This window comes from Brachyhypopomus gauderio, chromosome 20, assembly GCF_052324685.1.
Source record: "Brachyhypopomus gauderio isolate BG-103 chromosome 20, BGAUD_0.2, whole genome shotgun sequence".
Lineage (NCBI taxonomy): Eukaryota > Metazoa > Chordata > Actinopteri > Gymnotiformes > Hypopomidae > Brachyhypopomus > Brachyhypopomus gauderio.
The window spans coordinates 4,328,826-4,356,145 of NC_135230.1; the positions used below are offsets into that span (position 1 = coordinate 4,328,826).

The 27,320-nt window shown below is 45.1% G+C and overlaps 1 protein-coding gene and 2 long non-coding RNA genes across 7 annotated transcripts; 1 reads left to right on the plus strand and 2 right to left on the minus strand.

Annotated features, from left to right (window-relative positions):
* Nucleotides 1-1,075: 1,075 nt before the first annotated feature.
* LOC143484238 (uncharacterized) lies at nt 1,076-7,690 on the minus strand. Its single transcript, XR_013122587.1, has 3 exons — nt 7,327-7,690; nt 6,142-6,268; nt 1,076-1,873 (listed from the first exon to the last, which is right to left on the minus strand). It is a non-coding gene; the product is annotated as an uncharacterized LOC143484238 (long non-coding RNA).
* On the plus strand, nt 4,001-25,166 carry LOC143484201 (lysophosphatidic acid receptor 2-like). 5 transcript variants are annotated; one of them, XM_076982831.1, is made up of 7 exons: nt 4,001-4,207; nt 12,726-12,808; nt 13,033-13,140; nt 13,235-13,571; nt 16,284-16,698; nt 16,968-17,224; nt 23,813-25,166. In XM_076982831.1, exons 4-7 carry the CDS (start codon nt 13,236-13,238, stop codon nt 23,909-23,911), a joined length of 1,107 nt encoding a protein of 368 aa, XP_076838946.1. In that variant the 5' UTR covers nt 4,001-4,207; nt 12,726-12,808; nt 13,033-13,140; nt 13,235; the 3' UTR covers nt 23,912-25,166. The 5 variants fall into 5 exon arrangements, with proteins under 5 accessions (XP_076838946.1, XP_076838945.1, XP_076838943.1 ...); XM_076982830.1 differs by having other exon boundaries at nt 13,033-13,571; XM_076982828.1 differs by lacking the exon at nt 12,726-12,808.
* On the minus strand, nt 24,892-26,263 carry LOC143484231 (uncharacterized). The gene is made up of 3 exons (XR_013122576.1): nt 25,917-26,263; nt 25,234-25,512; nt 24,892-25,029 (listed from the first exon to the last, which is right to left on the minus strand). It is a non-coding gene; the product is annotated as an uncharacterized LOC143484231 (long non-coding RNA).
* Nucleotides 26,264-27,320: the final 1,057 nt, after the last annotated feature.

The window sequence follows — 27,320 nt, forward strand, 5'->3', positions numbered from 1 at the left end:
AATAATGAAGAGCAGTTGTCTTCAGGACTTTATTTAATTCTAATTCTAGAGCTGTCTCTAAACAAACATAATTTTTCTGCTTCTTTTTCCGCTACTATGAATATTAAACAAATCCCTTGCGCTGTTTTAAGGTGGTTTGGTTGATTGGTTGGTTTTTCAGTTTATTTCACACTGAACAGTTGGTCATCTTGTGCCATTGTTGTGTCATTTTTAAAGTTTAGATCCCCTGTAGAATTGTAGAGTTTTGGTTGCAAGTTTTTTGGTTGTGATTCCTGTGTGTTTACTGTTCCGTTTACCATTGTCTTTACTATTACAGCTGTTTGCTCATTAGAGGGTTTTTGTGTTTTGTGTGTTATTTTTTATTTTGTTCTGTTCACATTTGTTGTACGAATCTTCCAGTTGTTGCTGAGTGAGGCTGACAGATGTTCATATAAATTTAAGATGATGGAAAAAAGTATTTGCATTTTCTAAAAAGAAAAAAAATCTAATAAACAAAATGGTTGCTTCAAAATAAATAAAAAATGCAAAATTGACTAGAAGTGTCCATCTGTTGCTTTTTACTCCTTACAATGTGTTGAATGTAATAGACAGGACATTGAGCCATTGGGCCACGCTGGTTGTAGTGACACACAGCCCTGTCTGAATGTTGGTTTCTTAATTCACCAGGAGAGGTTAAGCACTTGGAGGACGTGTTCTGACGTTATTCCTGTGTTCAGTGGAAGTATCTTCAGAGTAGAAAGGCTGGTTTAAATGTATTAACCGTCTTTTCACTGCTCTGAGATTCCTAAAGACCACTATCTTCATGACCATCTGTCTTTATTTACAAACAGGAAAAAGATGCCTGCTTTTGATTTCCATTACTCACATAGTTCTTTGTGTGCATGAGTGTACAGGACGTAATGGTTGTGTATTAAAAGCTTAGAGCACACCCAACACAAATCCTCAACAAACCCAAACATTAGTAATGTCATTCATCGCTTCTGTGACTTCTAATGGGTCCTTCTGATTTTTCTTTGAACATTCCAGCACCGGCAAGGCTAAAAAAATTGTTAACTGTGTGTGTGTGTGTGTGTGTGTGTGTGTGTGTTAGGATATAAGTGCTTGGAAGAGGGCTCTGTGTGTGCGTGCGTGTGTGTTAAGACATAAGTGCTTGGAAGAGGGCTCTGTGTGTGTGTGTGTGTTGGAAATATCCAGGTATCGGAGTTAAACTGAAGACTAGCGTACGGTTGAGCTAATGACCTACTGTAGCATGATTCAAGTATCAGCGTCCTTCAGTGCAGATGTGAGATGACTCACATATTCAGTTCTTAGAGACACTGCACAGAAGATATCCTACCTGCCCCCTTGCTTGAACCCGCTGTTCTGTTCTGAGGTTTTGAACAGCCTGCTAACCCAACCCAGTCCATTTCTGCACCACAAATTAAACATGAAGTGAAAACACTCATCGCTCCCGGAAGGTAGGGGTGTGTGTGTGATAGTAAGTGTGTGGTTATTATGGGAATAGTACGTGGGACTCAGCATGTTGTTATATGACTTGTTGGACACAGATACAGGACCCATAGAGTGTTATGGAACTCGTGGTACTGTTACGGGACTCATTGGGCAGTATTATGAGTCTCATGGGCAGGGTTGTGGGACTTGGACAGTGTTACGGGACTCATAGGGAAGTGTTACGGGACCTGGGCTGCGTTGTGGGATTTGGGCAATGTTACGGGACTCCGGGCACTGTTACGGGACTTGCAGGGCTCCTCATTATCACACAGCTTTGCACTGTAGAACAGTTTTCCAAACCAGAAAAAGAAGCAGACTACTTATTTGTCCTGGAGAGCGCCCTCGTCTGGCATGTCTGGACCAGATGAAGCTGTTGAAATTTCTGTGAAATTTGTCATAAAGACACAAAGGGAGAGAGAGGGAGAGAGCGAAATGAATATCAGGTCATAATGTAATTGATCTTGACACTTGTGTTGTACTTCAGCAAGAATGAAGTTCTCTTCCAAAAACCTCCAGAAAACCCTGTTTTCATAACACAATCTGCACACACTCCGAAACACTTGGGAATTCAAGCATGCTCTCAGATACAAACACGCGTTCATATGTTCCTGCCCTCCAGTGGTCCCGTCCCACCCCTCTCCTGCTCGCTCTCTCTCTCTCTCTCTCTCTCTCTCTCCCTCCTTTATTCTCTCTTTGTCTTGGACTCTCATTCTCCTCCTCCTCTCTTTCTGTCTCTTTTCCTCTTTCTCTGGATCTCAGCCTTTTCTGCTCTTTGCCAGATGACAGTAAGCAAATCCATATGACTCATGAAAACACGCGCAGAATGTGAGACCAGTACTTCTGCGGCACTGCTCTAATTACCCCCTACTCACGTGAAAACACGCACATGTGATAGCAATACTGCCTTAGTGCAGCTCTAATTACCCCCTACTCACGTGAAAACACACGCATGTGATAGCAATACTGCCTTAGTGCAGCTCTAATTACCCCCTACTCACGTGAAAACACACGCATGTGATAGCAATACTGCCTTAGTGCAGCTCTAATTACCCCCTACTCACGTGAAAACACGCACATGTGATAGCAATACTGCCTTAGTGCAGCTCTAATTACCCCCTACTCACGTGAAAACACGCGCATGTGATAGCAATACTGCCTTAGTGCAGCTCTAATTACCCCTTACTCACGTGAAAACACGCACATGTGATAGCAATACTGCATTAGTGCAGCTCTAATTACCCCCTACTCACGTGAAAACACACGCATGTGATAGCAATACTGCATTAGTGCAGCTCTAATTACCCCCTACTCACGTGAAAACATGCAGATGTGATAGCAATACTGCATTAGTGCAGCTCTAATTACCCCCTTCTCACGTGAAAACACACGCAGAATGTGAGTCGTGTATTGCAGAGGTACAGCTGTAATTACCCCCTACTCACGTGAAACCATGCACATGTGATAGCAATACTGCAGCTGTGTGGCTCTAGTTACCCCCAACTCACCGAATCCGAAATTATGTACTTAAACAGTACGCACTAGATTTCAATGCAGTATGTTTAGCTCAACTGTTAAGCAGTTTCAGTAGGCGATTGGGCAGTTTGCATACTACCTCGGACATACTACGTCTACCATTTTACCTATGTCATATAACATCACACGATCATAGTTAAATGCTCCAGTTGAATTATGGGATAGGGCAGTGTACTGCAATTGCATACTTCGAAATGGCTCCCGATTCATTAAGTCATCCGGGCACTTTTTAATTACTGTTTAATGCATACTGTGTATTCAAACATACTACATACTACTTTGGCGTACTGTATAGGAGGGATGTACGGCATTTTAGACGGAGACCAGAACTACAGATCTAATACCCACTACTAACGTGAAAACACGCGCTCTCTCCTTCATTATAGTTTCATCAACGTGAAAACACGCGCTCTCTCCTTCATTATATCTTCATCAACGTGAAAACACGCGCTCTCTCCTTCATTATAGTTTAATCAACGTGAAAACACGCGCTCTCTCCTTCATTATAGTTTAATCAACGTGAAAACACGCGCTCTCTCCTTCATTGTAGCTTCGTCAACGTTTTTGCTCTTTAAGCCGATGGTACCATGGCAACAGATTCTAAATGTTTAGGATCAACAGCGTTGTGCCTGATCTGTTAAATCACGAGTGTTGTCTCCTATGTCTGATTAGATACCGCTGTGTTGAATCAGACAGCAGTCGGCACAGTCTATCAGTAGCCTATATGCATGTCGTATCAGAACCAACATTTGGATCACCGACTCTGCTTAAATATGTTTTAACATGAATCATTGTACTATGCACTGCACATGTCAGATCAACAGGCACATATTTTGAAACGAATTCCACAGCCTATTTGCAGGTATCGAAATAACAGCTTTCCTGGTCACCTGGGCTGTCAATCAGCCTTAACCACTTTTCATTGGCCTTCGAGGTGTAGTTGCGCTCGGTAAGGCTCGGCAGGGGCGGGACTACCGTGCTCAGGTTATACTGAGGCGGACAAGTTTCATGGTGATAAGCTGCGAGTCCCGCCACGCCCTGACTAAACCATAAACTTCCCTGATCGCACTTGACAAAGTCATACTATCGGTGGAATATTATTACCTGAAGAGTGTTTGTTAGACAAAAAATGAGTTTTTGATTGATCATAGAAGCATGGACTAAGAAAAGATTAACTGAAAGGGTAAGTAGACGCCGGGTTTGTTTTACTGAGAAATGGTTTCGATGTTTGAGAAGTCTGACCACATTTACATTTAGGGCATTTAGCAAACGCTCTTATCCGGAGCGACTTTCAAAGTGTTGTGTGTTTGTCTTACTAAGTCTATCTTTGTGGACGTGTTCTCGCGGCGTTGTGCAGCTCGATGTTGCTGCGTCAATGGGTTCACCTTGGAGCAGACTTGGACGTCCTGGGTGTCGACCTGGTTGAGTGTCGGTGTACTATCACTGACATGGCTCGCCTGCTTTGGGAATTCAGCTGTTTCTTTAACAAACTGCACTGCCACACGGTCCTACACGTCTGTGCGTATTATTAAAAAAACGCGGAGAGAGGTGGGTGGGTGGATGGATGGATAGATAGATATTTGTTTTTTGTCTGTCATGTCTTACAATGTAGTGTGGTTTCTTGCAACGTTTGGTCGGCGCACCCAAATGTTTGGACTATTTGGATTCCCCGTCCAGTAGTAACGCACAAAAACCCATCGGAACCAAACGAGACCTTCAGTGGTAAATCGCACTTTCCAAGACCTAAATTCACGGGACAGACACCAAGACATTGGTTTTTAGGTTCAACGATGCGTCTCTTGTGACTTTACATCCGCTTGTCACATAAACCTTTGCAGCTGCGGGTTTGCGTGCGTCTGAGCACAGTCGGCAGGTTATTTAATGAAGGGAAATAATTTCTCACTGCGCTGAGTTTCACTAGGAACTGTGTACGGTGTAAGAAGCGCATTTGTTCACACAGCCTCGTGATAGCGCGGAAAACTAAGCGAGTGTGTAAAGACGGAACGAGGCGAGTTGTGTAGCGGGCTAAAACAGGTTACATGGTATGTAGAAGGGCGGGTGGAACTACATCTGTACTGAGCGGATATGTTACGTGTGTGAAAGACAAGAAAAAGGGTTAGTCCTGTATCCTGCCGTTTAACCGAAGAATGCCGAACCGTTCTTTTTTTATTTTCTCTCCAACCTGCTGTACTGCTAAAAATGTTTGTGGTGGATTTAAATTTCCAACCATTAAGGTGATACATTTATGTTCAATGGCAGCAGAGTTTTATAGACCTGTTCAGAGTCCGTTAAGTGTGTCTCTCTTTCGCTCTTGGGTCCTTTTGATCAAACCTTAGACTCACGTGCTTTAGAGTGAACCATTTGAGTTGTTGAACCACGGGAGACCACTGCAGAGTTTAATGGCTTTCCCGCTGTTCAAAGGAATGTGGTGTGGTCTCTCAGAGCCCCATACGATGCGAATTATACAGAATGATACATAACCAAACCATGTCTGAATGTGACCAAAAGGTTTGCTGGCTTTCTTAAACAAGCAGCTGCTCCGAGTTGTTTGATTGTCGGTTTGTTTAGTTCCTGTTAGTACAGTAGACACGAAACATGAGTTAGCGTTAATGTGATGACTGTTAAAGACGCGTCTTTGCTGTTGTAGCGCAAAATTTGATTAGTAAGCGTCCGAACAGTTCCTGTACGATTTCCCAGTGGTCCACGTTTCTACAAAATGTAGTGTAGGGCTGCACAATTATGTTGCTTGGTAATTGTTTCTGCAATACATTTAAATACGAGTATGATGATTGCAATGCAAAAAAGGTCAATTTTATCTCTTTTATTCCATCATATAGGCTAACCTTTCTTACAAATCAGATATCTTCAAGAATGTCTTTCACATGATCGAACAGATTTTTGGTCAAGATTTTGGGTGGGCAGGCACTAAGGTTCCAGATCTTGTAAACCAAGCAATCACGTCAGCAGTGACGCCCAGAAACATCAGATAAGGTTTCAGAGTGATGGTCATATTCCCATTCAACAGGGATATCTTTTGAAGTTTATGCCCCAGTGCATACAGTGCTAACAGACCGGCCAAACCCACAAGAGCCCACCAGCCGTGCTGCTGCTGCTGACCTGTGGACCTTCACGTGAACATCCAACCCATGCCACAGGTCTTGAAGCAGATTCAGACCCAGGGGAGCCACACACTCTTCCGGAAACAAATCCTGGGCAATCAAGTGAGGAAACTGGTTCTTCTGCCCTGAAAAAAAGGATAAAACATCTGAAAAAGGAAAAGAGAAAGTATAAAAGGTAGAAAAAGGGGGGTGACTAATAGGATGTTGTGTAGTAGGCCAGACCTGTGAAGAGAATTGGTGTCAATTTGTTCATTTGAATTGTGAACGTGTTTGCGCGGTACTAGGCCTTGTCTTCCGAGATCAAAATGTACTGTTTTACTTTAATAATAAGTGGCACAATTTACCCCGATGTATTCTCTCTAAAAGTACAACTTACCCCGCACCAGGGGCAAATTGTGCCACGAGACTACTTTTTTCAGAAAGCTATATTTCGTAAATACTATATTTCATATCCAGATTGATTGTTCCCAGGGGTGCACTACATCCTGGAATATATGAACATATTTTAGTTGGAAGCATTTACTGTCATGGCCTCGCTTTAAATCCACTTTAAATAATAATAATAAAAAAAACAAACTTTTTTTTTTACCTCACCCCACTCACCTCTCCTCACCCCACTCACCTCTCCTCACCCCACTCACCCCTCCTCACCCCACTCACCCCTCCTCACCCCACTCACCCCTCCTCACCCCTCCTCACCTCTCCTCACCCCACTCACCCCACTCACCTCTCCTCACCTCTCCTCACCTCTCCTCACCCCACTCTCCTCTCCTCACCCCACTCTCCTCACCCCACTCACCCCACTCACCTCTCCTCACCCCACTCTCCTCACCCCACTCACCCCACTCCACTTCCTGTTCTCTCACCCTTCCTGGACCCAGCAGGGGGAAACACTTCTTTCCATTATTGTCAATACAATATTTTATTAATAACATAATTGGTTTTTGAATATGTACTAGTAAAGTGGAACCATGTTTATAAAAAGCTGCAACAGAAACCATAGAAGTTTGTCGCATAATTCTATGAGATTATCGGCTGGTTGCAAAGTAGAAATACAATTATTGCCAGTCTCATGTAAACTGAGTTTTTATCTGAATACCCAACTGCATTTAAACACATTCATCAGATTACTGATGAAATCCAATCTGTCTACAGTGTGTTAAGTGCATGTAAACGCACTCACTGCTGTGTCCTAATCAAGGTGCTCACGATGGAGCAGGTATTGGTGTCTCCTTCATCTTTCTGTCGCCGTGTAAGACTCTCCATGCCAGCACCACCAAGATTATGCGTATTGACGTATGTCCAGGAGAAGACACGTGAATGTGAGCACTTCAGAGGATGCTCGTACCCAGTATGGTCTGTAGAGGAAGTGTTCACTGCTTGTGGCATGTGAGGCAGACGATCCATCAGGCAGTTGGGGGATGGGGCACCTGGTAGTTCTCAGGAAACTGTTGGCGTAGTCCTGAAGATCTCACTCTGACTGCAGGGGCTGTCTGCCCTGAAGATCTCACTCTGACTGCAGGGGCTGTCTGCCCTGAAGATCTCACTCTGACTGCAGGGGCTGTCTGCCCTGAAGATCTCACTCTGACTGCAGGGGCTGTCTGCCCTGAAGATCTCACTCTGACTGCAGGGGCTGTCTGCCCTGAAGATCTCACTCTGACTGCAGGGGCTGTCTGCCCTGAAGATCTCACTCTGACTGCAGGGGCTGTCTGCCCTGAAGATCTCACTCTGACTGCAGGGGCTGTCTGCCCTGAAGATCTCACTCTGACTGCAGGGGCTGTCTGCCCTGAAGATCTCACTCTGACTGCAGGGGCTGTCTGTTTTCTTTCGTTCTCTCGTGTGGCGCTTTGCTGGTGTGATATGGGTGGCTGTTTGTGCAGTGTGCTGGGATGATTAATTACAGCTGTACAAGGGAATGGAAACCTGGGGACTGGACTGTTTAGCACATCTGCTCTGTGTGTGTGTGTGTGTGTGTGTGTGTGTGTGTGTGTTCTCTGATGAAGTGCAATCTCCTCCATTGAAATGCAGATCTAACACCCATCAAAAACGAGAAGTAATACCTCTGTAAATACTTTAATACTTAGTTTCTGACTACATACGACTGCTGCTATTCATTGAACTTGATTATTGTAGACGGCTTGTATATGAAAGGCATTCTTCTGCGAGATTAGTTTAGGGCACTTTGTAGTGCACTACACATTGTTAATGGCCGTTTTATTTATGTAGCTTGTCTGCCACTTTGAAGGTGCAACATGTTTATCACGATTAAAAACTAAGAATCTATAGTGTACATGAGGCCTGTTCGAGGTAAAGGGGCTGCAGCTCCAACAGGCTGGATGTTTGTGTTTGTGATGAACGGGCTAAGGGCCATACAATAACTTCTAAAATTGCGCTAAAATGTTTCAACAGTAATTTTCAATATTTCAATAAACTCTATTTACAACATTACAATGTTCATAACGGGGCACGGCCGTTAGTTCATTGCATTCAGTGATGGACCACGAACACCACGTGGACACAGCCAGTGCTCAGCTACAGCAGACTATGGTAGTTTTGGTTTTGTCTCCAGCGTGACGTGTACTAGCTGCAAAATGAGCAGCGCTGACCACAATACAAATGTGACTGAACGAGCTTCAACGAGCGATAATAAAGCAGACGAGATGGTTGATAAAGGGGGAAAGACTCATTCTGTCGAGTTTGTTTATTTGATAATGATGTTGTGCTTCATGTTCATATATGAAGGCTGAATACAAATAAAAGGTTGATTTTATTTGTACCATTTTTATTTCTAAAGTAAAGTTTTATACGAGGAGTCTTCATATACTTGGCATTAATTTTTCAGACATTTGTAGATACAGACATCTGTTGTGGGCATTCTTGGCAGTTTTCTGTTGCTTTTATATTGTTCATATCGATATTATATCGGAATTATATCGTATTGACTGAAATTAATAAATATATCATGATATGAAGTCCGATGTTGGTGTTTGTGATGACGGTGCTCTATCTGTCTGAGGTCTGCCAGCAGCAGGCCTCTGTTCTTTGAAAGTTTTTACTTGATGTAAATACCAATCTGATTGTAACCCACATTTCATATGGTGTTAATGCCAGTCATAATAAAATAACCGCCCGGTTGGCGAAGGGCTAACTTTTGCCTGACACACGCGTGGCAGGCAGCCCCCAATCTCAACCAATTAGGATTTAGATGATACACTTTGTCCCGCACGCTCAGCACAACGCCGTTTCCTATAGGAGCTGCTACGGCGAATCACACTTGGGGATCGAGTGTTTCCACCTATTGCTTCGTGCAGTCTACCAAGACCGCCACTCTTTGTTTTGTTCTTTCTGTCGATTCCTCTAGTGTTAAGGAGAGGTGTAGTAGCAACTATCTCTCTCTCTCAGCCAGAGTATTGTTCCCACCTGCTACAAAACAGCCATCGTCCCCATCCCCAAGAAGAGCCCCCCCCACCTGCCTGAACGACTATAGGCCAGTAGCACTCACTCCAATCCTTATGAAGTGCTTTGAGAGAGTGGTGCTGGCCCACATCCAAGACAGCATACCGGACACTCTGGACCCCCTGCAGTACGCCTACCGTCACAACAGGTCCACCTGGACCCCCTACAGTACGCCTACCGTCACAACAGGTCCACCTGGACCCCCTACAGTACGCCTACCATCACAACAGGTCCACCTGGACCCCCTACAGTACGCCTACCATCACAACAGGTCCACCTGGACCCCCTGAGGTACGCCTGCCATCACAACAGGTCCACCTGGACCCCCTACAGTACGCCTACCGTCACAACAGGTCCACCTGGACCCCCTGCAGTACGCCTACCGTCACAACAGGTCCACCTGGACCCCCTACAGTACGCCTACCATCACAACAGGTCCACCTGGACCCCCTACAGTACGCCTACCATCACAACAGGTCCACCTGGACCCCCTACAGTACGCCTACCATCACAACAGGTCCACCTGGACCCCCTACAGTACGCCTACCGTCACAACAGGTCCACCTCAGACGCAGTCGCTACTGCCCTTCATTACTGCCTCTCCCACCTGGAAAACAAAGACTCCTACATCAGGATGCTCTTTGTGGACTACAGCTCGGCCTTCAATACGGTCATCCCGCACAGGCTCACCCACAAACTCTCCACACTCGGCCTGCACCCCACCCTCTGTGACTGGCTTTTGGACTTCCTAACGGGCAGGCCCCAGTCTGTCAGGATTAGCAACAGGACTTCAGCCAGCATCACCACCTACACCGGCACGCCACAGGGCTGCGTCCTCAGCCCTATTCTTTACACTCTGTTCATCCATGACTGCGTCGCCTCCCACAAGGACAACATCATCCTGAAATTTGCTGATGACACCGCAGTGATGGGACGTATCACTGGGGGAGATGAAGCAGCTTACAGGAGGGAGGTGACCAGACTGGTGGCATGGTGTGATGAAAACAACCTTACCCTCAACACGGACAAGACGAAGGAGCTGATGGTGGACATGAGGAAGGAGAGGAGACCTCATCGGCCACTTTTCATCCGGGAGCTCGAGGTGGAGAGGGTGGGCAGCTTTAAGTACCTGGGGGTCCACATCAGTGAGGACCTCACATGGTCACTGAACACCAGGCAGCTAGTCAGGAAGGCTCAACAGCGGCTGTACTTCCTGAGGAGGCTGAAGAAGTTTGGGATGTCTCCTGTGATCCTCACCAACTTCTACAGTTGCATCATTGAGAGCCTCCTAACCAGCTGCAACACCGTGTGGTACGGCAGCCTGACTGCGATGGACCGTAAATGCTTGCAGAGAGTGATGAAAACTGCAGAGAAGATCACCAATTCTCCACTGCACTCTCTGCAGAGCATATACAACCACAGAGTCCGAAGGAAAGCTGCCGCCATCATCAAGGACCTCACCCACCCCCAGCACGGACTGTTCAAACCTCTGCCCTCAGGCCAGAGGTACAGGAGCATGAGCTGCAAGACCTCCAGATTAAAGAACTCCTTCTTCCCCACCGCAATCAGAGCTCTGAACCAGAAATGACTCCTCACACTTTAGATTACAATCGCACTGTTGTACTTTACAACACATCACTGTAATTTATACACACTACTTTTTGTTCCGCTGTAATTTATTCTCTGGTGTAAATTTAAGATTCTATATTGTAGTAGCTTAGGTTTATTATTATATTACTATTTTATTTAGTGTATATTTCCTGTGGCATTCTTAGCGAGGAGCAAAGTAAGATTTTCATTGTATCTTAGGAAACCTGTTCCCTCTGTGCATATGACAATAAACACTTTGAATCCTTGAACTATTGATGAAGTAATAGTAGAAATCCTGCTATTAAAATTCATGAGAACAGTACTACCAAAGAAGAGAATTAGGGACTTCAAATCTCCCATACTCAGCTGAACTGATGGAGAATTATTTGTGCAAGGGCAAATAACGCCGTTGCTGGCTAGACCTGGTCGAGACAGTCTAGCAACGAGTCTAATTAGTCATAGAGGTCAGGTTTTTATCAGAGATCATCAGGATCTGAGGAGACGGTGGTGGATCTACTGGAGAATTAGATGGTGAGCCACCCACTAGTTGGACTACTTTCTTTTGAGTGTCATCTTCACTACATACTGGTGAAGTAGGAACATGCTAGTCTGAAAGACTGCTACCTCCCTTCAACTCACTATCTTGAGCACTACATGTAATTAATTTTTTTTTGTTTCATATTTGATATTTGTGTGTTGGCTTGTTGCTAAATCAAAGCGGACACAAGTGAAATAATTTCCAGCTGTAATTTTTTTTTTTACCCCCTGTAACTCTGTACACCTACCATCATCCTCCAGTAAAGTGTCCACCCCCTTTGAGCCGTATCACAGTCTCCTGTGCATGCTGTCACACACCTCGCCTCCTCACAGAACCTAGATATACTGGTCCATAGCCTTGTTGCAGTTTCTGCTCTCCAGTTATAATGCTAAGGCAGAACGGCTGCAGCTGTAGGTGGTAACTGCGGTAAAGTGGGCCTTACACAGTTCATCAAACTCTTCAGTAACATAGAACTTCAGTGCAATTGCTAGGACCTGTCGCCCGCTGCTAGGACCTGTCGCCCGCTGCTAGGACCTGTCGCCCGCTGCTAGGACCTGTCGCCCGCTGCTAGGACCTGTCGCCCGCTGACGTTTAATTTTTAATTGACAGCAGCTGGCAGACTGTTGTAGCAGGACTGTGTTAAGAACTCCGGTATGACTGTACATCTGCGCCCTGGTGATCACACCCAGGACATCGTGCTGTTGCTGGCCTGCAGGAACAGAGGCGTAAACTCTGAGGTAGTCCAGCACACGGAGCCGGAGACTGAAGGAGAAGTGGCTTCTGGGTGTGTTTTGTAATGATGGTTATGTGGGTTGTGATTGGTTATGTGGATTGGGCCATCTCGGACACACTTTTGTATTTTTTGTATTGTGGGGTACTAGTTTTTTCACACTCGTACACATGCTTGTTTCTCATTGTCCTTATTATAAAGCACAGAATTTTGTGTGTGTGTGTGTGTGTGTGTGTGTGTGTGTGTGTGTGTGTGTGTGTGCCTCAAGAGTGCAGAGTTGTGCCTGTTTCGTGTTACTGTGACGAGAAGCAGCGTTGGTGTATTTGCATGGCATGGGGTTCATATACTGAGGTGTGTGAGAGCCTTTGTCGGTCGGTTTGTGTGTGCTACAATGTCTGTTGTTGGTCTGTGTGTGTCTGTGTCTCTGCTACTGTTTGGACAAGTTATTTGATTTTATCAGCATTGTTGTGCATATTAGACGCATGACATCACTGTGTTTTTGCTCTGGATAAGCATTGCAGCTGTTGGGTGAGATTCTGGTTTAAAGCTTCTAAGAAATGCATTTCTATTTCCAGGCCAGGAGAGTGAAGCTGGACAACTTGGTGTTGGTCTGAAGGAGAGGCACGTGTACGTTAGCACCCCAGTGCTCCTCCTCCTCAGGTCAACCCTGATCCACACCACTGGTGGGTCCATCAACACCCCCGATCCCCCACCCCCCCCCAGCCAATTACATCCTGCATTCTTCACATATCCTTGTGTGGCTCCTACCTCATCCAGAATGGCATTACCGACGACAGCCCCGCCCGTTTGCTATAATGACATGAATGTGACGTTCTTCTACACGAATTCGGGCAAAGTCATCCCAGATGAATGGCGTCCTCAGGACTACCTGGTGGTCAGCCTCGGACTGATGGTCTCCGTGTTCGTCATCCTCACCAACATCCTGGTCATGACTGCCATCTTTGTGAACCGCCGTTTCCACTACCCCATCTACTACCTGCTGGGGAATCTGGCAGCGGCCGACCTGTTCGCCGGCATTGCCTACATGCATGTGATGCTCCACACAGGACCTTGGACGAAGAAGCTCTCAATATACCAATGGTTCCTTCGACAGGTACACACACTCTCTCTCTCCATATACCAGTTGTTAACTCAAGCAGGTACTTGCATGTGTATACGTATGAGTATGTTGTTGTGTATACACACAAGGGGTGAATCAACCTTTTAAAACGGGGATGATTGAGTCATTTTCTCTTGTAAAAAAAAAAGTAAACTTCTGTGTTCAGTGTAATGTATGTTCACGTCTCACAGAACAATGATGTTCACGTTGCAACATTGACTAGCTAGCCACTAGCTAATTGAAATTGATGGGACAGTTATATTACAAGTAAATGAAATGGTGCAGGAGATTAGCCTAAATACTTCTATCTCCTCAGTAATCAAAACATTTTTGTTCCATTTACTATGAGCTGTTTACCTGTATGATGTTTATCTTAAAATGTTCTTATTATGTGAACACTGTTTTCCGGCCTTTTCCCAGACATCAGAACCATAGGTGATGGTGGGATTGTAGAGTATTGTGGTACATTGAGAGTATTGCTTTATTTCAATCAACCTTCACCACTACACTTTGATAGTGAGCACATCACAGCAGCCACTGCACCTGAACCTCTGGTGGATCTCACTGAACGCCTTCTCATCCCACAGATACAAGACGTACTTAAACTGCTTCTTTTTCTCCCCCTCAAGAGGTTTGGGAGGTGCTGACCACTTTATATGCAGCCTCCAACCTCTCCAGTGTATGCTTCACGCCTCTGTACAACGAACCCAGAAAGGACATCATCCACAAATATCCCCAACTCAACCTCCCAGTCCCACAGCCAGTTCCACTCCTGTGGCTTTCAGATTGCCCCGAGTCTCCCTCTATGTCCCCTTCAAACTGCTCACATGCCCCGCATGTGCTTCTACAACAGCCAAAGCCATGACTGCTTTTACTTTGTGATACAAAATCAGGAGCCGCTCCAGTGAGAGTGGCCCAGAAAGCCACCTCCTCTTAACAGCGTCCCATACTGCTGGTGTTGAGATATCCTTTCACTGGAGCCTAGGGGCATAGGCCAACTCCTGAAAAACAACCCCACAGCTATCTCCCTCCTCCACCAAGTTGGCACAGTGCAGTCAGGCAGGTAACATTCTCCTGGAGTTCACCAAACCCAGACTTGTCCATCATACTGACAGATAGAGACGCGCAACTCGTCATTCCACACAACACGTTTCCACTGCTGCAGGACGCTTGATCATGGAATATGTAGGGAGGGAAGAAATTCCACAAACCTGACTAGTTGCAGTAGTGGCATCCTGTCACAGTACTGTGCTGTAATTCAGTGAGGTCTTCAGAGCAACACATTCTTTCACTGCAGATTGCTTGGCTTTGTGCGAGATTCTATACACCTCTAGCAAAGATACCAGATAAAATGCCTGAATTCAGTGGTTAAGGTTTCAAAACATTTCGACCATATAGAGTATGTGATGCTCTTTTCACGGTGGAGGTCTGGAATAGGGTCCACCCAGTCACCATGTTCTCCACCCCGTCTGCAGTGCATGAGAAGGCTGTGTTCTGCCAGTCCTTCCTGGTAGACTCTTGCTACACTTTTAGGACTCTACCATCTCATCAAACTTGCAACAAACCTTGTGCTCAGATATGGTGTTTAAGGGTGAGTCAACAGAGTTCCAGTAGCATCCCACCACTCTGGTTCAGATCTGACCATACAGTACAGTACATCACCATTGACTACCACTGTGAATTTCTGAAGCAACCAAGATGGGGGCTGCCATCTTGGATGCGCTTGCATAGTACATTAGAAGCTGTAGGGGGCAGTATCTCAAACCCCCCAACATCGATGATGTTCGTCAGGGTACGCCCACCGCTATGCACAGGGTTAGGCAACCTTAACCGGAGGGTCTGTTGGAACTAAGCTAGCTTATTTCCACTTGATGTAAAAGTGAATAAAGCAGTTGGCTAACAGTCAACAGTCAATATACAAAAATATAAATGAGTTAAAAAAGTCAAAGGACATTGATAGTTTAATGTGAAGAACTCCAATTCCAATTTGTCCAATTCATAAAACCCTAACCCTAGCTAGCATAGTTTGCTAACATGAGGGGATTTAAAGTTGGCTAGCTAGCTAGTCAAATGTCACACTGAGCCACTTGCCGAACTGCAAAGAATTTGACCCTGAGGGTCAACAACAATTTACTGCTAAACATGACATTGTTTATTTAAAATGTCAAGTGTTGTTAATCCACACTACAATACAGCTGTCAAGTGAAGTTTGTGAATGTGCTCAACAGCAAATTTCTTAATGTTTGATCTATTAGCTGTCAATCACCTCATTGACGCACCCCTCTAAGTAACACCAAAAAACCTCTATAAAACCTTTTTATTGTAGAAGAGAGAAGGGGCTCTTATAGAATTGACAGAACATAACTGCCAAAAAAACTTTTGATGTGCAATGTATAAAGTTTTTCAAAGTTTATCGTCTGAGCGATTCACTTACATTGGGAATGTGTGGGGTTAAAAGCTGAACTGCATCCAGCCAATGGAGGGCAGCCGACAGATGGAATATTCACTTTTCACCCGTTGTCGTCCAGTCCACTTGTATGTACAGACCATGTCCACCCATCACTCCTCTCCAGGCCCTTCAGTCATTGCCCAATTTGGTCCTTAGGAACGTCTCTACAGTTCCGCTCTGCCCAAGAAGGCTGAGTGCACTGCACGTCTCGCTCACAGTGAAGCCGTCTTTAACACTGCCCTTGTGTGTCCCTCCAGGGTCTGACCGACACGAGCTTGACCGCGTCCGTCATAAACCTGATGGCCATCGCGCTGGAGCGGCACCAGACCATCTTCACCATGCAGCTCCACAGCAGCATGACCAACCGCCGTGTCATCCTTCTCATCCTCGGCATCTGGCTCATTGCCGTGGTGATGGGTCTGGTGCCCACCATGGGCTGGAACTGCATGTGTGACCTGCAGAACTGCTCCAAGATGGCGCCGCTGTACAGCAGGAGTTACCTGGTGTTCTGGGCCGTGCTGAACCTCTTCTCCTTCACCGTCATGGTGGTGGTGTACACGCGCATCTTCATTTACGTGCGCCGCAAGAACCTGCGCATGAGTCAGCACACCACGCAGTCCAAGCACAAGGAGAACGTGGTCAGCCTGATGAGGACGGTGTTCGTGATCCTGGGTGCGTGTACACACACACACACACGGAGTATGGGAGTGTTTCTTGGCACTGTTCTGTCTCAGGCTTGTTCTGACTTGTCTAGCTGGTCTTTCTTCATTCTTCTTGCACACAAACCCTTTCCACTCTGTCCTTCACACACCGCCTCACTTGTGTCTTCTTCTCTCATATACACACACACACTCACACACACACACACCCCTCTCCTACTCCACCCATTGTGTTTTCCTACATATTTATATCCTCCTCCCCCCCCCTCTCTCTCTCTTCAGGATGTTTTGTGGTGTGCTGGACTCCTGGCTTGGTCCTCCTCCTGCTGGATGGGTTAAAGTGTGGTTGTGGCGTGCTGACCTATGAGAAGTATTTGCTAGTCTTGGCAGAGATGAACTCTCTCATGAACCCAATCATCTACTCGTACCGAGACAAGGACATGCGGCGCACCTTCAAGCGCATCCTGTGCTGCCTGTGTATGCGTGGAGGGGGCCGTGGACAACACACTGGCGTCCGCTTCAACACCCTCGAGCAAGAGGTACTCACCGACAGCAATGGGACACAAACCACTCACCATGCAGACGCCTAGTCTGGCCCTGGGCGCTGACTGCAAGGTGCCACCCAAGGCTGCAACGACAGTGTAACCTTGGTTTGGAAAACGCACTGCGACCTCTAACACCCTCACCCCACGGCCCCTCCGCTCACACATCTCCCTGCCTTCTGTAGTTGTCTTGTAGAGCAGCTAGCACTGAAATATAACTTGTAATTCAACCTTGGTCATGCAACGGCCCAGGTGCCTCGGGCGTTTGCAGCGGGATTCGCTGGCGTCGTGCCGCACTCTGATCAACACACGGGGGCAGCGTTGAGCACATAGCTGTTACCCAGCAGGTGGTTTGGTACGATCAGGTCGGGAGAGATGAACCATGTTGGCTTCACTCTCCGACTGGAGCGAATCCTAGCTAGAACAGGGACATAGACAAGATTATATAGGATTAAAAACACAAATTAAAATATAACAATTTATCCAGATTCATGTAAATGTTATTTTACTTTTTTAATTTAGTCAATTCTTTTACTACTTCTGTCTATTTTTGTCTGTAGTTAACCATGATATTTCAAGTTAATAACTGGAGTTAGAAATATGTATATATATTATTATTGTACCATTTGGCAAGTGTATGAACAGGTTCACAGACCTGTTGGGAGAGACCAGACTTGGAATACTGTCTGCTTGGAGTTTACACTTTAGAATTTAGCTGTAGAATTTGGCTTTGAGTCACCAAGCAGTGACCCCTGACCTTTATGTCCATTAGCTGCTTGGCTCTTGGTGTTCCTGCAGTGGAATATGCATATAGCATTTGGGTCCATTAGGAGTTTCACTCCAGGTTTCATGGAACGGGATCATCATAGGAACGGCATCGTCATAGGGCTGTCTTCTTTTTTAAATATATGTATAAATGTGGGTTAAACTCTTACTGATTTTATCTGATGGGAAATCAATACATTTGTAGTGCATGTCTATGGTTTATAATCTGTGGTATTGTGATTCGGACCCCGTTTTGGCCCTGGGGCATCTGGAAGTGAACTCGCTGATGGACAAAGTGTGGGTGTGTGATTGTGGGTGTGTGGGGTGGGTCTGTGCGCATGCACACGTGTGGTCTGCGCTGTATACGGGAGGGGGGGGGGGTTTCAGCTCACTGTTGATGAGCACTGACGAGCATGTGGAGTCCCAATAGCCTGCAGTGATTCTTGCCCTCTGAACTGAATCGGGTTTTAATGTCTCTCTCTCTTTTTTTTTTATTTCACTATCCAGAGAAGGAGACAAGAATTGGACGACTCATGGATAGTATGTAAATTGTCTTGCAGTTCATCCTCACAATTGGATGAAAATCAGACTGTTCAACCTTCATGAAAAATCATCCAGACTTTTGTAATGTTTGTCTGTGATCTGTTAATGACAGGAAAAACAAGCAGTTCTGTCGTCATGTTTTTACAAAGTCTATACAGCAAGTGTGCTGAGATTGTGGCAGTCTCGCTGTGTGGTGTAATCAGGTGCTCAGCCTTTCACAGACCACCGTGTGCCTGGGTGGTGTGGGGATACTATACTGTGTTCTTTTTCCGGCTAATGTTCCGATATGCTAACACTTCGAAAGCTAAAGTTCCGATATGCTAACGCTCCGATAGCTAACCTTCCAACCTCATCTGAGCTCACCACCATAACCCTCTCCTCACAAAACCAACCCCTACTCACAAAGCCAACCTTTGGCATGGTAAACCTCAACTCACAAAGCCAACCTTAACTGTGGTGGGTAAAATCCACTAGGGTTCCTCTGCTTCTCGCATGCAGGTCAGATGGGGCTTCCTGATCTGTAGTGTCATGTTGGGATTGCTAACATGATTTACACGTGTGTGGGATGGCGAGAGACAAATCAGTTTAGCTAATAAGGCTGGTAATGTAATGTCTTAATGTGGATGACGTCAGATGCTTCTAATAGAAGATGCATCACATCCGTCACTGCTCTGTCTCTCCTGGGCATCTTTACTCTCCTCTGGTTAACTGTGGAGGTCTTGCAGGGTTTCAGGTATCTGATCAGTCAGGTCGGCCCAGGCAGTCTGCAGTGCTCCTGACTCTGAGTCTGACTGGTCCAGCAGACTCACGAGGCCAAACCTCTGACTGTGGTGGCCGTCTTGCCTTCAAACCAGTCTTGAATACGTTCTCGCAGACCCAGAGTGCTAGAGGGAGACTTTTAAATATCACTCCCTGGCAGAGTGGAGGACACCTGTGTTGTGGACATAAAAGCATGGCTGTAGTTTGGTGTAAACATGCCTGATCATTATTCCTGAAAATTATATCGGCAGGAACTGTTTTCTAGAGACGACTGAACGATTTTCTAGAGACCACTCTGCTGCCTGTTATTGTTTGTAAAACGGGCTTGTTTTGTTGGCTGTTTTTATTATTTTTGTACAAAAATTGATTTGAAGTTCTCCAGAGGTTATTTTTAAATCGGAAAATAAACCAGCTTGAAAAAGCACCTTCTGTCTCTGTTTCTGCATTCAGGTCTGCTTCATGCTTTTGCTGCCATGGCTTGGCCTGAGGAGGCACTGATCGATTGATTAGGCCTGTCTCAGGCTTGCTGAATGTTTACTGAGCAAGCCTAGACAGGCATAATTAGTCAGCCATCTCAGCGGACACACGTGAGCACTCATCCACCTTAATCCTTTTATGTTGATCTAAAACCAGTTCTTCCCCTCCAAATAATATGTATCTGTGTAAGAGAGCCCTACATTTTGATCTTAACCATTACAATATTTTAATTACAGCCATGGATCATGAGAAATAAGATCAGCAGAGATGGGCGAATCTCACAGGATTCTAATGTTAACTCATGCTCCTCGTAACATTATCTGTCTCTGTGTGTTTGAGTCATGGAGACCTTAAGTAGATATTGTGATCTACATATCTTATACTAGACCCATTTCTGGGAATTGATTTAAACATCTGATCTGTATTACTCAAAACACGTGTTGGCTGCATCAGTCTGCAGTGTGAACATCAGCACCATCCCATGTGCTGCACTTAACTCCCCATAGCTGAAGCAGCTAAGCTTGTGCGCTTATGACCCACTGCTACCGCTTCTACATCAGGTAGTGTGGTGGTCATGACCCAGATGATGTCGCTTCAATATCAGGAAGTGTGGTGGTCATGACCCAGATGATACCGCTTCAACATCGGGTAGTGTGGTGGTCATGACCCAGATGATACCGCTTCAGCATCAGGTAGTGTGGTGGTCATGACCCAGATGATACCGCTTCAGCATCAGGTAGTGTGGTGGTCATGACCCAGATGATGCCGCTTCAGCATCAGGAAGTGTGGTGGTCATGACCCAGATGATGCCGCTTCAGCATCAGGAAGTGTGGTGGTCATGACCCAGATGATACCGCTTCAGCATCAGGAAGTGTGGTGGTCATGACCCAGATGATACCGCTTCAACATCGGGTAGTGTGGTGGTCATGACCCAGATGATACCGCTTCAACATCGGGTAGTGTGGTGGTCATGACCCAGATGATACCGCTTCAACATCGGGTAGTGTGGTGGTCATGACCCAGATGATACCGCTTCAACATCGGGTAGTGTGGTGGTCATGACCCAGATGATACCGCTTCAGCATCGGGTAGTGTGGTGGTCATGACCCAGATGATACCGCTTCAACATCGGGTAGTGTGGTGGTCATGACCCAGATGGTCTTGGGCAGTTGCAGCAGAACTGCTTGACCCCGACTCCCCAATGTGTCTGGGTGGATGCTCCAGGTCTGTGGGACAACTTATGGGTCTCACCCAGCCCTTCTATCAGCCCAATGGCCTTTCTGATGTATACTGTGAGAAGACACATAACCGTCAGTTTGACCACTGATGTCTACTGTGCGTTTCTGCATCAGGAATGGATGAGGAACACAAGCATTTCTTCTCTGCTAATTGAGTCCAGGTAACGGGTGCGAGTCTGGAGTGGCACACCTTTTCACTCCATTGCTGTGGAGATAAACAGATGTCTGGCACTAAAACATCTTTATGCTAGTGTTTTGGGCACCATAGCATGTTTTGGGAGACATTTTCTCAAACATACAGTATTTTTAAAATATGTTGAAAATATCAATCGGTGGCATTGAAGAGTTTCCCTCAGGCGTGATCCTAGGATCTGAGCTTTAGGTGTACTCTGAGAACCTGGGGGTGCCAAAGCTCAACATTAAAACATAAGATATCCACACTCCTACCTACCGATAACACCGTGAGTGATCGGTGGTTCAGAGTAGCATGAAGAGGACTGTTGGTACCGTTTCCCCTACAGTCATACTAGTGTGCGTGCACTCAAAGCGCTGCTTCAGGGCCAGCAGGGCAGGAGTAGGAGAGAAAAGTTCATCACACAGTGTGCAGGGTTTTTTATTTTTATTTATTTATTTATTTTTTGGAATTTAATCATATATGATTTTTTTTTCAGCTTATTGGAGACAAACGTGCATTACAAAAATGACTTTTTACTCTATTTTTAGGGGTGCTGGGACTCAATTTAGGGGTGGTTAAGCTCCCCAATAAAGGGACTAGACGCACTTAAGGTTTCCTTGTTTTGGTATCCTGATTACATACGGCCATTACCTGTGATGGGTGTAGCCATCCCACTGTTATAATGGGTCTGTTGTGTGGTCGTATAATCCTGGGACTGCCACTAGTACTTGGAGATGTGCGTTGTGTTGAATTCAGGAAGAATGCTGAGCATTGCAGGGTTTATTCCATGTTTGTACCAGTGAGCGTGGAGACCACAAATCTGGTGTTCAGGTTTGGCCTTTTAGCGTTCATGGCAGTGAACAACCCATTCAGTCAATGTTAACATACAGCATGTGTTCAGCGGTCTCGAATTACAATATAAATATGTGATCACAACAAATGCAGTTACCTGTTTTTCGGAATAATCGTAACAGTCAGAAATGACATTAAAATAAGAACATTAAAATAACTACTCCACCTGCTGGTAGCATGTGTGGAGATCTTATCCATAAATAATGCTTAGAGGTCTCTTATGAATATAAAACCTATTTCACATTCTGCGATAAACGTGTCAACCACACATCTATCAACGTTCGTGTGTGTGGCAGCATGTCACATCTGCCACACAAAGCTGAAGTGATCCAAAATGCCATAGAGTAGTTTTGATTATAAAACGAATACCCGTGACTCTAACCCTGTACATTCATGTTTTTAAAGATTTAGACATTCATTAATTGCCTAATTCTTCATCACAATATTACAATACTCCTGCAGCTTTCGCCACGACTATCCCATATTCCCCCACTCATAGCACAGTGCTGACGTCAGATCGTTGGTGCCAACTTCACTAACTATTCTACAGTCAAGTTACTACCTAATCCTACAAACGGCTTACATAATGTACAAATTTCATGAGTGTACTGTTTTTAAACATAATTTATTTAGAAATGCATTCAAAATCTTCACCAAAAATAAATGTGAACCTCCTTCAGTAACTTGACTATAAAACCACATTTCTGTGTGTGTGTATGTGTGTGTGTGTGTGTGTATATATAATGTGTGTGACTACCCCATAGATCATATATTTAAGTCTGTGCAACTACCCCACCTCTTAACTTGAACAGCATATCAGTGTGTTGTGGCAGCTGGCACTGTTCCTGGCAATCCTCCTAACCGCATCTCTTCCTCCTAACCGCATCTCTTCCTCGAAGCATGAAGTCACGAACATGAAGAAATGGGGCTGAACCCTATGTTTGTAATTGCAGTCAACAAAGCGTAATCCAAACATAGTTTGTCCAAGCATGGATCAAGGTTAAGGCTCAAGAGGAGTGCAAATCCGATTAGAAGATTTCTGTGGTGGTCTCGACACAAGAATTTCTCTGAAGTTCAACACGAAGTAGAGAAATAAGTCTGTCAAATTCTCTTTTAACAGTTCTGAATGATTTTATACTGTACAGATGTTTTTGAGCTGTGGCCAGATGAAGTGTGTATGATGGGCTGATCTGAGCACATGTCTGAGTTAACTTAGAATTATCATGGTTTTGTTTTTGAACCATCCTGATGATTTTGCTAAAGAATGCTCTCTGCTGGCTTGACGAAATGGTCAAAGCTAGAATGCCCAAAAGCTCCTCAACAGGTTCAGCTCTGCGGAGTCTCTTCACCTCCGGTTGTAAGCGTTTGTATACTGACTGCATGTCATTATTTCTGCAGAGTGAAAAATCCAGCTGCCATTTCCTGTGTAGTTAGGACATGCCAGTGTGTCCACCCCACTGCTAAACCTCTGTTGCCCTGCACAGTTTGGCTCCGCCCCCTGATACTAGACGTGCGCTGCCATGCAGTTTAGCTCCACCCCCTGCTCCTAGACCTCTGCAGCCCTGCACAGTTCGGCTCCGCCCCTGGGTTTGATGAGCATCTGAAAGGGACAGGGAGGCGGGACTTCATGAGCAAACCTGGACTTTTATCACCCGAAGGGTTACAATTCCTTCCCTGACGGTCCTAATTACAGAAGACTGAACAACACCCATCACAAACAGCCTTCAGCACTGGAGCCTAAAGATTTCCTGTTGTTCTTTCTGTGTTTGTGTGCAGACGATTAGGCTCCAGAGTGGCGGCCCACTGCACCAACAGAACAGGCCACAGCTGGTGCTCCGAGATGCAGAAGACCTACAACACTCTGTCCACATATGAGGGCCTGCCCAGACACACTGTCCACTGCTGAGAGGCACTGCACTGGAGTAGTTCTTTTTAGCGCTGCAACCATACACCATTCACACACATCCAGCGTGCATGGGGTTACTTACACAACAGAACTGACGAGAGGATAAGGACTTTCACTGGTCAGAACTTACGTACGAGTCCAGTGTGCGTAACATCAAGCACTATATGGGTGACCCGACACTCAATATGTACTCCACACTCGAGTCAGCTGACCAGCTGCCTGCAGAGCCATCCATGTGGGGCCGCCATGCTGCCTTACCTGGTCAGGTGGGGCAGGGCGGGGCACCTGACACACTTCTTATTCTCCTCGCTTTGTTTTCCTATAGGGCATTTTTCATAATTATGCATAATCTCATTTGAAAATTCAGTGTACTTGAAAGTAAATGCACACTGACCAACTGGACACATGCATACATAATGAGTGTGTATATGTATATGTGCCATGTGGTTGGTTTTACAAAGAAAGGACCATAACCCAGTAATTGTTATGTTGTTTTTTTTTTTTATTGATAACAGCACTCTCTCTGCACACTCACTCACTAATCAGCACTCCTCACTGTTCCACTTGTACCGTGTTTGTGTTACGAGATGAAGGACCTAGCTTCTCAGAGTAACTCAAACGACATAGTCATGCAGTGAGAGATGATATTCTGTCACTTTGCCCGTACTTTTTCCATGGTAGAGCACAAACATTTGTAACTTTTAATATGTTTGTAGAAATAAGGATGCTTGTAATCACTCTCTGTAACTACTCAAGACCCAGGGATGAAGGCCTGTCAGTCAATGGCCAGATTAGAAGGTCTGCTGCTGGTTGGTTTATACAGTTGGGCTTCTCATGTCTGCCCCCATGCAAGGGCTCTGCTTCCTTCTCTAGGGCTCCGCATCACTGGGGCGGAGAGAACACTGAGCCACGCCGGACTGCAGATCTTCAAAACCAATGCGCAGCTTCATTTCTGAGCCAGAAATATGAGACTTGAACAACTTCAGTGTGAACGTGGAATATGGTGGCAGCTTTACTACAGGACATGGGCTAGGGCATGGGTGGACCCGGACTTTGCTTTATGAGCTTGGCGTGCATGTCCTGATTCCTGTAAGGAGAGCAGAATTTGCCATGAACAGCAAACATTTTATTTAAAATCTGTTGTATTTAGATGTATTGTAAATGTACCGTTAGGTTTACCTTTACCACCCTGTATGTTGGCACAAATAAATATTTTAAAACCTTTCACAACCTCTGGATGATGTATTGATTCATGAAATGTTTCTTTTTTACACACACACACGCATCTTGCCTTGTAATGGACCATGACACAACGGGGATCCATGTTCATTTGAGGGATAGACCCTTCAGTGAACGCAGTGCACTGCGTGTGTTGCTCAGTGACTTTGACAGAGACACTCTTCTGCTGTTGCCCGCCGAAACCTTCCTCAGAAATATCAACTTCTTCTTTTTTTTCCTGGGATGTAGCGCCCTCGTGAGGCTTTTCCAGGACAGTACAGCTCTAATGTCAGTCTTGGATCTTTTCTTTCTGCCAAAAGGATGTGTTTTTGAGACGGAGGCGCCCATAGTGCTGTAAGAAGAATGGACCTTATGTAAACAGCTCGCCTAACAAAAAACATACTGTATACCTGTACAAAAACATTCATGTTTATATTCGCACGAACAAAGTTGTGACCATCACACACACATCTCTAAACCTTCACACAGGGTGTAAAAAAATGTAAATGTGCCATATTTGTCAATTGCGATTTTTCACCCCAATTGAAATTTGTCTTCTGCATTTACCCATCAATGGTAATGGTGATTACCACCAGACCATGACTGCCAGTGTCTACGTACACAAAAAGTGTTTTGGTCACCATGACATTTTAATACTTAACCGTGTTTTCAAAGCATTTAAATTTATGAATCAGAAATCAGTGTATTAATTAGCCAACACAGAAATGGTTATATTGACGAAACATTTATACTTACTCTGGTAGAGGTGTGTTTGTATCCTGTTGAACTCTTCCTGAAACTGAACAGCTCTTCCTCATTCTTCATTTGGCTAAACATGATGTCTGAGCTGCAGAGCTTGTTTAAACACCATCAAAGGTTCAAACACCATCCAAGCTCTGCTGCTGCGTCTACGTGTGTGGACGCTGTTGAAAGCAGGAAACTGGTGCAGTCTTCACACTCGAGAAGGAAGAATGCAATAAAATTAAAACAAAATATAGCAACAAAATTATTTAGGCTGGGAAACAGTGTGTGGATCTTGGTTTTTGTGATGGAAGTGTTTGGGTTTTGATATCAGGTATGTGAACAGGGAGATGGACAATATGGCTTTTGGATCACACTCGAGTGTCTTTCATAAAATGTTTACAAGTTTATTCAAGGACACAAAACACAGGGTTAAAAACCCAGAGCACACACATCTCTGATACAGGCTAATCTCTCAGAAACTTCCAGACCAGTGTGTCTGCATTCTTGCGTGTGGCTGTGTTTGTTATGGCTCTGACTTGTGAATTCTTCACACAAACCCTCATCCTTCACGCCACCCCCTGCAGTCTGGGATGGGTCAGATGCCTCAAAATGGCGTCATTCTGGGTTTGGATAGGGGTCTGTCCCAAAACCCAGTGAGTGTGCGCGCTCCCGACACGTAGGCGGTCCTAGTTATTGGATATGCTGCCTACTGAGATATCTTAAATTGACCGAGTTTTAAATCCGCATCAGATGGTTCCACAGACGCTAAAACAATCTCATGCTTCAATCTTTTTCTCCTGTTATTTACATTATATTATCTCTGCTGTTCAAGAAATAATAATAATAATAATGCATTTTATTTAATGGCGCCTTTCTAGCACCCAAGGACACCGTACAATAAAATACAATCGTAAAATTAGACCAAAGAAATAAACATTGAAGATAAAACTAGGGGTGTGGGGGGGGGATGCGTGTTTTAACAGGTGTTAAAAATATTTTATTTTATATTTTATAATATTTCATTTTAATATATTTTTGACGCCATCCCCCCACTTATTTTAACAGGTGTTGCTCTTGCTGAGACTAAAGCTAGGTTTATACTTGGTGCGTTAGTAATTAGATCGATTGCGATATAATACTTAATTTGTGTTCAACAACTTACACCCGCCACCCCCCCCCCCCCCCATCAGAGCGGCTGAATGCTCTGCTCCATAGTGACAAGACGAGCAGAGGGTACAGTTAACTGTATGGAAGAAGAGGATCTGAGAGTACGGGAAGGAGTGGTGACTTGAAGTAGATCTGACAGATATGAAGGAGAAAGATTGTGGATCACCTTAAATGTAAGCAGAAGAATTTTGTAATCCGAGCGGAACTTGATGGGTAACCAGTGTAGCTCTTGTAAAACAGGAGTGATGT